The sequence below is a fragment of the Ursus arctos genome, unplaced genomic scaffold (assembly GCF_023065955.2).
Source record: "Ursus arctos isolate Adak ecotype North America unplaced genomic scaffold, UrsArc2.0 scaffold_5, whole genome shotgun sequence".
Lineage (NCBI taxonomy): Eukaryota > Metazoa > Chordata > Mammalia > Carnivora > Ursidae > Ursus > Ursus arctos.
This window is the reverse complement of record NW_026623067.1, coordinates 14,996,468-15,010,318: the sequence shown is the minus strand read 5'-3', so window position 1 is coordinate 15,010,318 and position 13,851 is coordinate 14,996,468. Positions and strand designations below refer to the sequence as shown.

The window sequence follows — 13,851 nt, the reverse complement described above, 5'->3', positions numbered from 1 at the left end:
TCAAGTAATAAACCACCTCAACACACCTTAGAGACATGACCTTTGATCTCAGTGTCATTAGTCAGAAGTTAATAATAAAAAGATCTGGAAAACCTAGAACTGAATAATGCAGTGGCCCTTACACTTTTTTTTTTTTTTTTAAGTAGGCTCCATTCCCAGCATGGAGCCCAGTGAGGGCCTTGAACCCATGACCCTGAGATCAAGACCTGAGCTGAGATCAAGAGTCAGATGCTTAACCGACTGAGCCACCCAGGTGCCCCGGTCCTCACAGTTTTGAACTTAGAATCCCCTGAAAATTATTGAGGGACCCGACCTACACAATCGACAAAGGACTAATATCAAGAATATATATATATGTGGGGCACCTGGGTGGCACAGCGGTTGAGCGTCTGCCTTCGGCTCAGGGCGTGATCCCGGCGTTATGGGATCGAGCCCCACATCAGGCTCCTCCACTAGGAGCCTGCTTCTTCCTCTCCCACTCCCCCTGCTTGTGTTCCCTCTCTCGCTGGCTGTCTCTATCTCTGTTGAATAAATAAATAAAATCTTTAAAAAATAAAAAAAGAATATATATGTGTGTGCCTATGTATATATACACACACACAAATGCATATATAGAGACACACAAAACTCCCGCAAATAAATAGGAAAACCTCTAATACCTCAATCAAAAAACGGGCAAAAGAAAAAACAGGCATTTCACAGAAGAGGAAACACATGGCCAATAAACATATGAAGGCATCTAAAGTACATATAGAACTTATAAAACTCAGCACCCCAAAGACAAATGATCCAACTTAAAGATGGGCAGAAGCCATTTCTCTAGAGAAGACACCCAGGTGGCCAACAGACACGTGAACAGACGCTCAACGTCACTTACCATCAGGGAAGGGCAAATCAAAACTACAGGAGCGACCACCTCACCCCTGTCAGAATGGCTAACATCAACACAAGAAACAGGTATTGGTGAGGATTGGAGAAAGAGGAACCCTCAGGCACTGCTGGTGGGAAGGCAAACTGGTGTGGCCACTCTGGAAAACAGTACGCAGCTTCCTCAAAAAGTTAAAGATAGAGCTACATGATGACCCAGCCATTGCACTATGGGGTGGTTACCCAAAGACTACAAGAACCCTAATTCAAAGAGATACATGCACCCCTATGTTTATAGCAGGATTATGTATAATAGCTAAGATAGGGAAGCAGCCCGTGTCCACTGACTGATGAATGCATAAAGAAGAAGTGGTATCTATATGCGATGGAATATTATTCAGCCATAAAAAAGAACACAATCTTGCCATTGGCAACGACATGGATGGAACTAGACAGTATTATGCTAAGCGAAACAAGTCAGTCAGAGAAAGACAAATACCATATGATTTCACTCATGTGGAATTTAAGAAACAAAACAGAAGAGCAAAGGGAAAAAATAAGAGAGAGAGAGACAAGCCAAGAAACAGACTTAACTATACAGCACAAACTGATGGTTATCGGAGGGGAGGGGGTGGGGAGTGGCTGAAATAGGTGAAGGGGACTGAGGCATGCACTTGCTGTGACGAGCACGGGGTGAGGTATGAAGTGCTGAATCACTGTATTGTACATTTGAAATTAATATTACACTGTATGGGGGCGCCTGGGTAGCGCAGTCGTTAAGCGTCTGCCTTCGGCTCACGGTGTGAACCCGGTGTTCTGGGATCGAGCCCCACATCAGGCTCCTAGGCTGGAAGCCTGCTTCTTCCTCTCCCACTCCCCCTGCTTGTGTTCCCTCTCTCACTGGCTGCCTGTCACATAAATAAATAAAAAATCTTAAAAAAAATATTACACTGTATGTTAACTGGAATTAAATTAAAATAAGAAAAAAAAACCCATAGAGATGTTTCACATAATTTGAAACCAGGGAATGGCCTGTCAAGACCATTCCCCAAGTTGAGGGGATACCATTTTACACCCCACTGGCCTGGCAAACATTAAAAGGTGTTTGAGAGGAAGGAGACCCACAGAATCTCTTATCCACCACTGGTAGTTAGCTTGTGAACCACTCTGGAAAACAGAAGTCATCATGTCTTAAAAATGGAGAGAGAACACAGACCCCATGACCCAGCAAGTCCACTTTTAGGTCCTAAGAAAAACTCTTGCACGTGCACAATACAAACTTATAAAAACATTGTTTACAGCAGCACAAGCCATGGGAACAACCCCGGAGCTCCTCGCCAGGAGGGGACAAATAACCACGGCACGGTCACGCGGTGGGATAGCACGAAGCAGTCCGACCTCGGTGACCAGCGAGGAGGACGACTCGGAGTAAGATCATGTTTAGGTGGAAAAACCAACCTCCTAAGAGAACCCCAGCACGATACACTTTTTATAAGGGTAAAAAACAACTAGAATGAACAATGAAGCCGGAGGTGGTAGCCGGGCTGGGGGGACAGGGCGCAATGAGACGGGACCGCGGTGGCCGTATGGGTAGACGCAGGTTACCGTCCAAGGCCCAACTTTTACTTGGAATGATGGCTTCTTGGATGCTTACGACATTAATAAAAGTAACCCGTTAACTGGTTAACGAAGAGAGGACCGTGCGGGGACAGAGGTTTATATAATCTAACTATGTGAACCGCAGGTTAAAACAAAGAAACAAAATGCCAGATCGCGCTCTACTGCACGGTCTGTCTTTCACCCCACACCGCACACTCCTTCCTGCCCCGGGGCTACTCCTCCCACACCTCTTCTGGGGGGGCGTCCCCCCACCCATGTCCCTTGTGCTGATCGCTGACATCCCACCCCTTCCATCAAGGGGTCTGTTTGTGGGTCTGTCTTCCCCCAACGGGGAGCTTGTCCAAGGGTAGAGGCTCTGTCTGCATGTCCCCTGGGCGTCGAGTGACGATTTGCTGAATCGTCAACCCTCACCCTTCATGACCTTCTCTGCCAGCTCTCGACCATCTTGCCCAATCCCGACATATTTCCGTCTCCAGTTCAAACTGGCTCTTCTTTGGGAAGTCACAGTGAGTTCCTTCCCGCGATGCTGTCCTTCCTGTTTCTTCCCTGTGGCCTGTGCCCAGATTTGGGCCTCCTCTTCCCTTGCCTGCATCAGTCTCCCCACCTTCTGGTTCTTTCTCCACACTGCTCACCAGAGATCTCTCTAAAGTGTATTTCACATGTCCTCTCTCCCCAGTGGAAACCCTTCCATGGCTCGTCACGGCCCTCCCGACCGGTCCCGACTCCTCAGCTCTGAGGAAGCCCCTGGTGACCACCACGCTCCCCTCACCCACGGCGTGTTCTCTCAGCCAGCGAACACGCTGTGGCTTCTCCTGCGACACAAGGACCCACTTCACTTAGGGAAAGCTCTCCGGCCTGTGCCCCAAGGATGGGGAGCCATGTCCCCCTAGAAGCTCCTACTGGAATGTCAACTCTGTCCCCAGACCATTCGTCCCCCAAACAGACGGAGCTCCTCACACATCTGCATCGGCTCAGGCACAGGGCCTGGCACAGAGCAGGTCGTGCCTGCTGGAAGGGAGAGCGGGTCTCTTGTATTCTTTCTGTGTACTTTACAAGGCATGATGTCTTGTGACAGTCTTTGGATCGATGCCGGTTTTATAAGGTGGTGTGTTTTCTCCTCTAACCGGCGGTAACCCCCGAGAACAGCATGAGGAGTCTCTGCACTGGGCACTGTGCTAAGCCTGGGGCCTGTGCTCACTAAGGACAAGCAGGTGAGGCCGAGCAGAACCCGCCGTGCTGCTGTGCCCCGGAGCCGTCACTCACCGTGTTGAAATACTCGACGCCGGTGGCTTCGAAGGCCCTGGCCACAGCTTGGGTTGTGGCCACGCACGCGACGGGGTGGCCGTTGCCAATGGACTTGCCCATGGTGACAATGTCGGGGACAAAGTCTTCTCCCTGCAGCTGGAAGGCCCAGAAGTGCTTGCCTACTCGGCCAAAGCCCACCTGAATCTCGTCTGCGACAAAGAGCCCTCCGGCCCTGTGGATGTGCCTGTGACAGAGGATAGACGGCTGACGCGTGGGGTCTGTGGTAAGAGGGATCGGACCAGGAGCCAGGGGGTCTTGGACTCCCAACCCTGGCTCTGCCAGCCGTAAGGTTGGGGCATGAAGCAGGGGGCTGGCTTTCTCGGGGCCACCACGATTTCTCAAAATTCGGGCCAACAGGCCAAGCTGAGGCTGGAGTTGGGAACAAAGGTCGGGAAGCCCCATTACAGCCCTCCCCTCCCCGAGGCCCCCCTCCCAGCTACTCACTCTGCTACTTCCGGGAAGTAGCCGGCTGGGGGGATGATCTGCCCCGCGACGCTGGGCAGAGACTCCACAAAGAAGGCTGCGATCTGCGGAGGAGAGAGAACGCTGGGGACACCATAGGGGAGGCACTGGGTGGTGTGCTGGGCGCATCCTGCCAGTGCTGGCTCAGGGCTGGCTCCTGGTGGGACGGGTCACCAGAGCTGCTTGTGTGGCCACTTCGGCCTCCAGGTCACATCTGGTCTGTGACTGGGTTTTCTTTTGGGCCGCAAACCAACTCTTAGCACGTGGAATTCTCCAGACTCCTTGTACTTAGGACGTCCCAGATGAAAGCCATTGATTTCTCCCTCATCAGCCTATTCCCTCCCTGCCCCGACTGGTGACTCCCATCACCCCCACCGAGACAGACGTGGCCCCTGTCCGTGATCCATTGGTCAGCACGGCCTCTGCCTCTCCACCGTCTGTGCCCCCACGCCTCCCCTCCACCCGGACACACCTGCCTCCTGGCACAGGGGCCGCTTCCTGCCTCGGCCTCCCGCAGATGTCACCTAATGGGATGCCTCCTCCAGTCAGTCTGTCCTCCACCAGCCACCAGGGTGATCCTCGGTCCAGTCACTGAACTCATCACTGTCCTGTTTAAACCCCTTCAGTGACCCCATTTCTCACAGCCATGACCTCCAAGCTATGTCGGGTCTCAGAACTGTGTAAGAAACCACGGCCCAGACGGAAGGCTGATGGGGCAGGAACCGGCCACCCCTACTGCCCCCGGAGCCATCTCTTTCCTGGTTTTCTGTAAGCGGAGGCAAAACATCTGAAATGCACACGCCAGGCTCCCCTGATCTGGCTCTGCCAATCTTTCTGGCTTTTTCGCCTGCTTGTCTCGGCCGTACATCCTGTGTTCAGCTGTCACTCATCAGTGAGGCCTTCCAGAAAGCTGTCACGCCAATAGCTAACTCCCTCCCACTGCTGTTCTCACAGCCGTTGCTCCCCCAGACCCACACAGCCTCTCCTGTCTCTGCCCCTGTGCTCTGTCTCCGCCCCAACACCGTGGGGAGGGGGGGCTCCTATGGTAGCAGGCCGGCCCCATTCACGTGCATCCCCCCGTCTCGTCACTCTCCCTCTGACCCTCCAGCCCCTCGGCACAGCCCTTGTGGTCCTGTGCCACGGGGGTCCTGCCTGCCTTTCTCAGCTCCTTTCCTGCCAGCTCAGCCAGGCCCCACACTGATGGGGTTCCACCCCTGCAGGCCACCCCTCTGCTTAGGATGCCTTTCCTCTCCTCCCCCAGCCCGTACCTTGAGTGCTAACCCCACCACTGCAATCCTGCAGCATCTCCTCCAAGGACCCTCCTTCGCGCCCACACCCGTCCAGCCCGGGCCCCTGGACTCCTGTAACACCCAGGACAGGTCTTTAGCTAAACTCTCTGCTGAGCACGTACACCTCCTCTGAGATTCCTAAAGGGTGGGGCCTGGTTCCAGTGTCGCCAGGGTCCCCGCTATCCAGCACTGCGCTAACAACAGAGGAAATGACATTTGTCTTCTGTTCACGAGGCCTGTGCGGACGCGGTTACCTTCCTGCCCTTCTCCTGCACGCTGTTCACCACGCGCTTCACCTCGCCGGCATAGGCCCCAGCTGGATTGGGGTGGTCCTCCCGGTAAAGACCCCGGTAGGTGTCTGGGAGAGGTGCCTGTGGGGAGTGACAGCTCCGTGTCATCCGGGCCGGGGTGTGCGCACCGACCTGTTGCCCGCTTGGGCAGTGCATACCACATGGACCCACTCCTTCTGGCCATCAAGGTCTCGGAACTTGTAGGGACTGATGTCGATCAGGGAGCTCAGGTGACCGTGATAAGCACTGAGGAGGAGAAAGAAGGGGGGCTCAGGCCCGGGTGGCACGTACTCTGTGCCCTGGCCCTGACAACTGTCTCCCCACCTCGGGAGCCACAGGGCAGACCAACCGGACATAGCCCCTGAGTCCTAGGGCTGGGAACCAACGCAGGCCTGGGAGCCTGGGAGCAAGATTGCTTACTAGCTAGGTAACGGTGACTAATCATTTGATCTCTCGGGGTTCAGTGCTCTCCTCTGTGGTGGTAGGGGGAGTGGTTTCCTCCTACAGAACTGTAAGGAATCCCCAATGGGATAATGCTCTAGCCCGGGCCTCGTGCACAGCAGATACTCAATACTGTGAGGACAATTTTAATACCTAAAACGTGGAGCGAAGTCTCACCACCTTACAAAGCATCCTCTGCTCCCAGAAGAGAGGCCCCAGGGGGAAGAGCCTCTGTACGTGGGGGGTGTCTCTATGGCCAGGTCTTCATGCTTCCCTCCAGGAGCCCAGGCCCCTCATCCTCCTGCCCAAGGCACTCAAAACTAGAGCCTCACTGAGCCCCAGTAAGTGGTGGGCCCAGGCTTCTGGAAAGGGCACTTACTGGTCTAATACCACCACGTCCCAGTGTCCCGTGTACTGGCGGGCCAGCCTCAGGGCCAGGTCATTGGCTTCTGACCTATGACAGAAAAGGAGGGCACTGCTCACACAGCTGTCCGGGGCTTTCCTCCCAGATACCTGCTTCCCACAGAGAAACCCGGAGGGAACGAGGATCCCTTCCAGCAGCAAGAAGATTCTCAGAACGCCATTTGTGAGTCATTCGAATTCATTCATTCAATGAAAATTTTATCGAATGCCTTCTATGTGCTACAAGCTGGGCGGGGGCAAGAAGCATGTCAAACGGTCCTGGCCCTTCTGGAACTTACATTCTAGTACGCGTCATGAAAGCCAAGCCAAGTCAAAACAAAACAAAAACAAAAAAGGAAAGGATGATCATTTTGGTAAGTGTCTCGAAGAGAACCACACAGGGCCTTCCTGTAGATAAAGGGGTATGATGGGCTGAATGGTGTCCCCCCAAATTCCTATGTTGAAGCCCTAATCCCTAGCACCTAAGAACATGACTGTATTTAGAGATAGGGCTTTCAAAGAGGTGATTCAACTCAAAAGAGGTCGGCAGAGCGGACCCTGGGCCCTAAGCCAGTCTGACTCGTGTCCTCCTAAGGGGAGGAACTGTGGACACACAGAGACACAGGTAGCGTGCAGGCACAGAAGACTGAGTGAAAACACAGCAGGAAGGTGGCCAATCACAAACCAGGCAGATAGCCTCAAAGAAGCCAAAGCTGCTAACCCCTTCTTGTTGGATGCTGGAGAGTAGGAGTAGGGGAAATACATTTCTGTCACTTAGGTCTCCCAGTCTGTGGTGTTGTGTTACAGCAGCCCAACCTAATACAGGGGTCAGAGAAAAACTCTGTGAGGAGATACCACCTGAACCGAGGCCCCAGGGGGAAGGTTCTAGGCAGCGTGAGCAATACGCTCAAAGGCCCTGGGCAGAAAAAGTGCTCAGGTGTGCTCAGGGAACCGAGACAGCACAAGGGAGGCTGGGTGCAGCACGGGAGAGGAAGGGGGAAGACACTCAGGGGCCCTGCACACAGGGCCCTGGAAGGTGCTGGATTTTCTTGTCAGTGCTGTGCCAAACTAATGAAGAGGGTTTTGTTTCTATTTTAAGATTTTATTTTTTAAAGTCATCGCCACACCCGACGTGGGGCTTGAACTCACAACCCCAAGATCAAGAGTCATGTGCTCCACCGACGGAGCCAGCTAGGCGCCCCTGGAGAGTTTCAATCGGAGAAGGGACATGATTTAGCTTCCACCTGGGGAGGAAGCCTCTGGCTGTGTGGGGGACAAGGAGGAGAGCTAGGACATCATGGAGAGCAGAAAGATGGACGGAGGTAGAAGACAACCTGGCGTCAGACGACGGGGACACGCTGGGGGCCTGGGAGGAGGGTGCCTGGAGCAGAGACAGGGTGAGGATGGAAGTGGGGGGTGGGGTCATCCTGGGAATGCCTGGGAGAGCCAGTGCCACGGTCCCACACCAGGTGTTGGCAGAAGACAACCAACTCCTTTCGGACACATCAAGTCGGAGACAGTCCAGAAGTCAAGTGGGCGGTTGGAACCTTGAGGCTGGAACACATGGGAGGCATCTGGGCTTGAAACACAAATTTGGGAATCACCAGCATGTGGATGCATGTAAGCCCATAGGAACGGATGAGATCATGCAGGCAGAGGGCTCAGAGAGACAGCTGCTCGGACCGGCCCTGAGCAAGTGAGGAGGAGCAGTGGGCTGAGGAGACAGGAGACGGAGGCGTGGCCAGAAGCTGGCAGAAACCCCGGTGCACCAAGTGTCCTGGAAGCAAGACCAGAGAGGACTTCCAGAGAGTGGTAACGCTGGCTCGGCCGCTGAGAGACAGAGTAAGACAAGGACAGCAAAGAGACTGCTGGATTTGGCAACGTGGAAGTTCCTGGAATCCAGCCTGAATGTGGTGGAGTCAACCAGCCAACGTCCCTGCCCCCACTGCCCAGCCCAGGAAGCTCTGACTCCTGGACCCTCTGACTCTTGGCTCTTCCCGGAGAGGCTCTGGTTCCGGCTTTGCCTTCTCCCACGTGGATGACCCCGGGCAAGCTGGATCCTTTCTCTGAACTACCGTTTCCTCATCTGCAAAGCGAAGACGGGAAATTCTACTTCCTAGAAATGACCGGGGACTGGTGCATGAAGGTGACAAGGATGATGTGAATACTCATTACTATAAACCAAACGCCACGATGCGGGGTTTGTGGGAGTGTTCTCTCCCAGGCAGGCTGGGCTGGTTCTATGCACACGTCATCGTCTGCCACTTCTGTCCCCACTGCCACTCTGGGTGTGAGCTACCATCACCTGTCACCTGGCTGCTGAACTGGTGCCTAACCGTGTCCATTCTCGCTCTTCCTCGGCCCCGATGACATCACTTGCCTAATTAAAACCCTCAGATGGCTTCCTGAATGCTCAGGATAAAAACAAACTTCTCGCTTGGAATGTGTCTGCTCCTACCTGCTCCTCTCCCTTCGGGTCCTCAAGCGTGCACAGGGCCTTTGCACAGGCTGTTCCCTGTGCTGAGGAACCCTGACAAGAACACTTCCAACAGGGTGGGCGGCTTCCTTCCTGCTCATCAGCTCTGTGCCTCATAGCGCTCCTTCAGGGTAGCCTTCCCTGACCCTTTCCGAGCAGGCCCGGCCCCCCACCCCCAATTGCTTCTTGGCCTCATCAGGCCTCTCACTTCTCCTCCAGACAATGAACTCCCCTTAGGAATTCTGCATTTCTGTGACGTTTCTGTTCCTTACGAGCGACTTGTGGGCAGGGACGTTGGCCGTAGCCCCCCAGCTATGCCGGTGTACTCATAAGGCAAAAATAAAGGAATGTATAACCTAGGTAAGCCCCAAGGACGATCATGGAATAGAGGAAATGGCACGCCTTACAAAGAGACCAGAAAACTGGATCCGACAGAGCCAGTGCCCAGGTCTACAGGGTCAGCCGGGGCAAGGCTGCCTCTCCCCCAGCGCGCACTGGGTCCGCCACACAAGGTTTCGCCTGCGTGAGCAGTTCTGTCTGTCTCCACCGTCTCACCCTCTGGCCTGGCGCCGGGTGGGGGTGGGGGGGGCTGGCCGAAGTCCACTTACCCAGAATTCAGGAAATAAAACACACAGAGCTTCTGTGGGAGGGTCTCTGACAGCCTCTGCGCGTAATCCACGATGTTGTCGTGCAGGTACCGGCTGTTGGTGTTGAGCACCTGGTTCTGTCCGTGTGCTGCCTGGACCACGAGAGGGTGGCAGTGTCCAACTGGGAGAGAGCCACCTCCGTCACACAGCGGCTCTGCTCAGCCGGTCCCACTGGGCCTCCCCCAGCCCCAAGCCATAAACCCAGCCGGAGGAGAGCAGTTGTGCGGGAGAGGTGGAGAGGAAAGAGGGGAGTCTCAAGATGCGGTGTGTGTGGGGGGGACAGAGATGCCGGTTCTGGAAAGGGAGACCTGGAAAGAAGTCCCTGAGATTCTGGCAGAAGAAAAAGAATGCTGGCAGAAACCCTACCTAGAAAATCCTTGTCTTTAGGGAAGCTTCTGGAGGCCTGTTCGACAAAGACAGGATGTGGGGAGTGTCGGTCGGCAGGCTTGACTTCAACTAGTCAGTGGGGGCTGGAGGTAATGCTGATTGCCAACAGCCCGGATTATAACGGTGAACATGTGTTGAGAGCTCGCAACGTGCCAGGCACACTCAAAGCAAATTATCTGAATTAACTCACTTATTTCTCCAAAACACCTTGAGATGAATAGCTAGTATCATCATGTCTATTTTGCAGATCAGCAAACTGAGGCACTGAGAACTAAGTAGCTTGTCCAAGATCATAAAGTAAATGGAGGGCAGGGATATGAACCCAGATAGTCTGGACCAGAGCCCCCCGCTTTTAATCTCTATCCCATTTACCACTAATGTGCCTGGTGGGTCACAGACTCCCTTTCGTTCCACCAGCTCTGGCGGCCCCACCTGGGTAACTGAATTCCTACCTCAGTTTCCTTAGCACCTGAGAAAGTCCCTGGGGCTGAAGCCCTGCCATGACCCCAGCACCTGGCCAGGGCCCTGCTGTGTGGCTGGTCATGGCCAGGCTGACTGACACTGAGTTCACCATCAGTCCCAAGGGGGACTGGACTTCTGTCTGCCTCAGCACAGCTACCACTTGGCAACTCAAGAGTGGCTACACCAGAAAGACTGGGCTCCTCTGCTCAGCTCAACCCAAGCTCTCCACACCTTTCTGCAATCTCAGGATCCCCCTGGGACCAGGTTCACAGCCTCAGCCCGCTCCCCTGCCCTGCCAGCCTGAGGGATGATACCAACCATGAGCCACATTGTTGATACAATCGAGGTATTCTGCACCCTGTTCGTCATACAAGTACTGTCCTTGGCCCCGGACAATCTTAATAGGATCTTCCGGATAAAAGAGTCTGCAAGAATCGCTGTGGGGACAGCAAGAAGTGGACACCATGTCTGAAGACCTGAAGGGAAAAGTCCACCCACCACAGCCACAACCCCCTTCCCCGCAATTTCTGGAAGGGACAAAAGGTTGAAGGGCACAGCGGTGCTTCCCTGCTTCTAGTCCCCCACCGTATAGGTGGCTGAAAAGGAGGAAAGTGATGGGTAAGAAGCTGCTAAAACTGAAATTATTTAAGTCATTTGCAAAGGCTACGGCCTTGCTCATTTCTGCACAGGCCCACGTCACTCCCTTGGATCCCAAGGAAAGGTGGCTGCCCCAGACCCACGGGGGCTCCTTAGGGCAGTGTTTCTTTGCTGGGATGGGTGTGAAGGAGGGCGCCCCCATCAGGTGGCTGGCGCTCAGCCCTGAGTGGTCCTTGCCAGCCAAGCGTCTCTGCCACCCCGCTGGGTGTCAGCCCCAAGCTCCAGCCAGAGGCTGCCTCACGCCCCAAGGGGCGCGGAGAGCCCCCCTCACAGGTCACGGGTAGACTTTCTCTAAGGCTTCTTGGGAAACGCTCCTCCCCCCATGCCCACCCTCCGTCCGAACTTTCAGTCCCTTCCCGGGTCACCCTCAGGCCAGGCCCAGGTCCTGGGGGCGGGCCAACCCTGCGGGAGGTACTCCCAGGTGCCAGGGCAGAGGCCTTCTCCGAGGGGCAGAGGTTGCCCAGAGTCTGGCAGCGGCCGCCGCTGGGGGCGGCCGGGGAGGACGCAGCGCGGGAGGCGGCCGCGGGGGCCAGCTGCCGGCTGCCGGGTCTGGCGGGCCGGGGAACTGGAGCCCGCTCGAGGCCCGGGGCTGGAGTCCCTGGGCTCCGCGGGCTCCGCGCCGGACGTGCGTGCGTCGTGCGTGCGCGCACCGCCCCGCGCCGCCGTCTCGGTACCTTAGCAGCCGCCGCCGCAGGGCCAGAGTCTCGGCCTTCCCGCGCGGATCGGCGGCCATGGCACCCGGCGGCTAGTCGCGCGGAGACGCTGCGCGGAGAAGCCTCTCGCGCGCTCGGCCGCCAAACCCCGCCCCCGTCACGGCCCCTTCCCCGTCACGGCCCCGCCCCCGTCACGACCCCGCCCCCGTCGCTCCCGGCCCCTGCGGTTTCCCTCCCTGGGAAGGGCTCCCGGGTGTCCCCGCTGCTGTTCCGGATCCCAGCAGAGTTCTGAGCTCAGGGCTCCGTCTCCGAGTCGCCTTACTGGTGTATGAAATGGGTTGGCCCGTGAGCGTTAACTGGGAATGTGTCACACACCTGGTCCAGGGCCTGGTTCACAGCAGGAGCCTCAGGGTAGGAGAGGAGATCGTCAATGCTGGGCCCGACCTAGGACCTCCCAGTCTCACGCAGTGTCACTGCTGGGACTGACCCAGGGAGCGGGTCATGGGCCTGTTAGAATCCAGGCAGGGTGAACAGAGATGAATCAACGCTAAGAGAACACAGCGTTGAGACAGGAAGAGAGTTGGGAGGCCTGCTGGGCCTTACCGTGCGTGGGCAGGAGAGACCCAGGCCCAGGAAGGACAGGGGCTGTGTTCCCAGACACACAGCTAGTGTGCAGCTGAGGCTGGACTCCAGCTCGGCTCTGTCAGTCCAGTGAGTGAGAAGCAATCGCTGGCCCCCAAGGGGCTGGGAAGCTAGGCTACCAGAGACATAGCCCCAACTGGGGTGGGGCCCCGGGACTTTCTGCCTTCACAAACCCAGAAGGAGGGACCTAGGTTGTGGCCTGAGCAAGCTGAGGAAGGGGAGGTTCCTGCTGTCCCTCCTGTCACCTTTCATGAGTCTCAGCCCTCTGCTTTGCCCGCTCATTGCTGATTTCTTCATCTCTTCCCCCCATGCTGTAAAATGCTTACGGTATTTATTAAAGAACATTTTAAGTTGTGGTAAAGTGTACGTTCAGTGACATTAAGTACATTCACTTTGGGCAACCATAGCCACCACCCATCTCCAGAACTTCTCTGTCTTCCCAAACTGAATTAGAAGGAGGTGGGGGAGGGAGAGGCTGAGAGTCCTGTTTGGGCCCCATCCTTGGCCCTGTCTCTTGCCCAAACACAAGCCTCTCATGGCCCAGCGCAGCTCAGAGAAGTCAGGTTGGCTCAGGGACTGTCCCTGCCTTGGGATAAGGGTGAGAAGGTTGCAGTCAGGCCCAGATCATAGCTCATCTACTCCTGGGGTATCTGGGTCCAGGAGGAAGTACAATGAGGCTGGGGGTCAGAGCAGGCTGGGCCATTTCCAGGGCCAAGAGTGTCTCCAACAGGTTCAGGACCACACCAGGAACCTTTGCCATCTTCCTGCTCGGAAAAGCCCACTCCTTGCCTCTGGCCCCATGCTCAGCATTCCTCCGTTACCTCATGTGTGGGCTTCGAGGTACCGCTGGAGGCCTAGAGGGCAGGGGGTGGGAGGAAGGGGCTGAATTCGGATTTGAGTGCCAGGAGAATCCCCCAGTCACTGTGACAACCATAAGCACCCCATGTGCTCCTAGCAGTATCCTGGGGATCGGGAGGAAGGAGGCCTGGGTAAGCCTCCTCTTCCACCTCAGTTCATCTGGAAAAGGGGGTAGTAATCCTTGTGGTTAGTCTAGCGGCCATGGCTCACAGTGGGGCTTGGTGTATGTGCTTCCCTCGCCTCTGAAGGGGTTAGTCTGAGGCAGAGAGACACGAGGCTCTCGGTCCTTGAGGCTCAGCTGTGAGCCGGGAACAAATCCCAAGTCTCAGGTGGGATCTCAAGCACATCATTCATTCTTCTACAGTCTCTTGCCCCCCAGCGCAAGCTCTTGGA

The 13,851-nt window shown here is 55.7% G+C and overlaps 1 protein-coding gene across 3 annotated transcripts in view; it reads right to left on the bottom strand.

Moving 5' to 3' along the window:
• Nucleotides 1–12,107, bottom strand: part of PHYKPL (5-phosphohydroxy-L-lysine phospho-lyase) — a 37,683-nt gene extending 25,576 nt beyond the window's left edge. Inside the window, exons 1-8 of one of the 3 annotated variants that reach the window (XM_026507755.4) lie at nucleotides 11,980–12,107; nucleotides 10,967–11,085; nucleotides 9,761–9,920; nucleotides 6,654–6,728; nucleotides 5,992–6,079; nucleotides 5,798–5,914; nucleotides 4,237–4,319; nucleotides 3,751–3,976 (exon numbers count right to left, since the gene is read on the bottom strand). In XM_026507755.4, the coding sequence (XP_026363540.1) occupies nucleotides 3,751–3,976; nucleotides 4,237–4,319; nucleotides 5,798–5,914; nucleotides 5,992–6,079; nucleotides 6,654–6,728; nucleotides 9,761–9,920; nucleotides 10,967–11,085; nucleotides 11,980–12,038 (927 nt within the window). In that variant the 5' untranslated portion in view covers nucleotides 12,039–12,107. Of the gene's footprint in view, nucleotides 1–3,750; nucleotides 3,977–4,236; nucleotides 4,320–5,797; nucleotides 5,915–5,991; nucleotides 6,080–6,653; nucleotides 6,729–9,760; nucleotides 9,921–10,165; nucleotides 10,203–10,966; nucleotides 11,086–11,979 lie in introns of those variants that run through there. The other 2 variants (XM_057307098.1, XM_044387326.3) reach the window with 2 other exon arrangements.
• Between the last annotated feature and the right edge of the window lie 1,744 nt (nucleotides 12,108–13,851).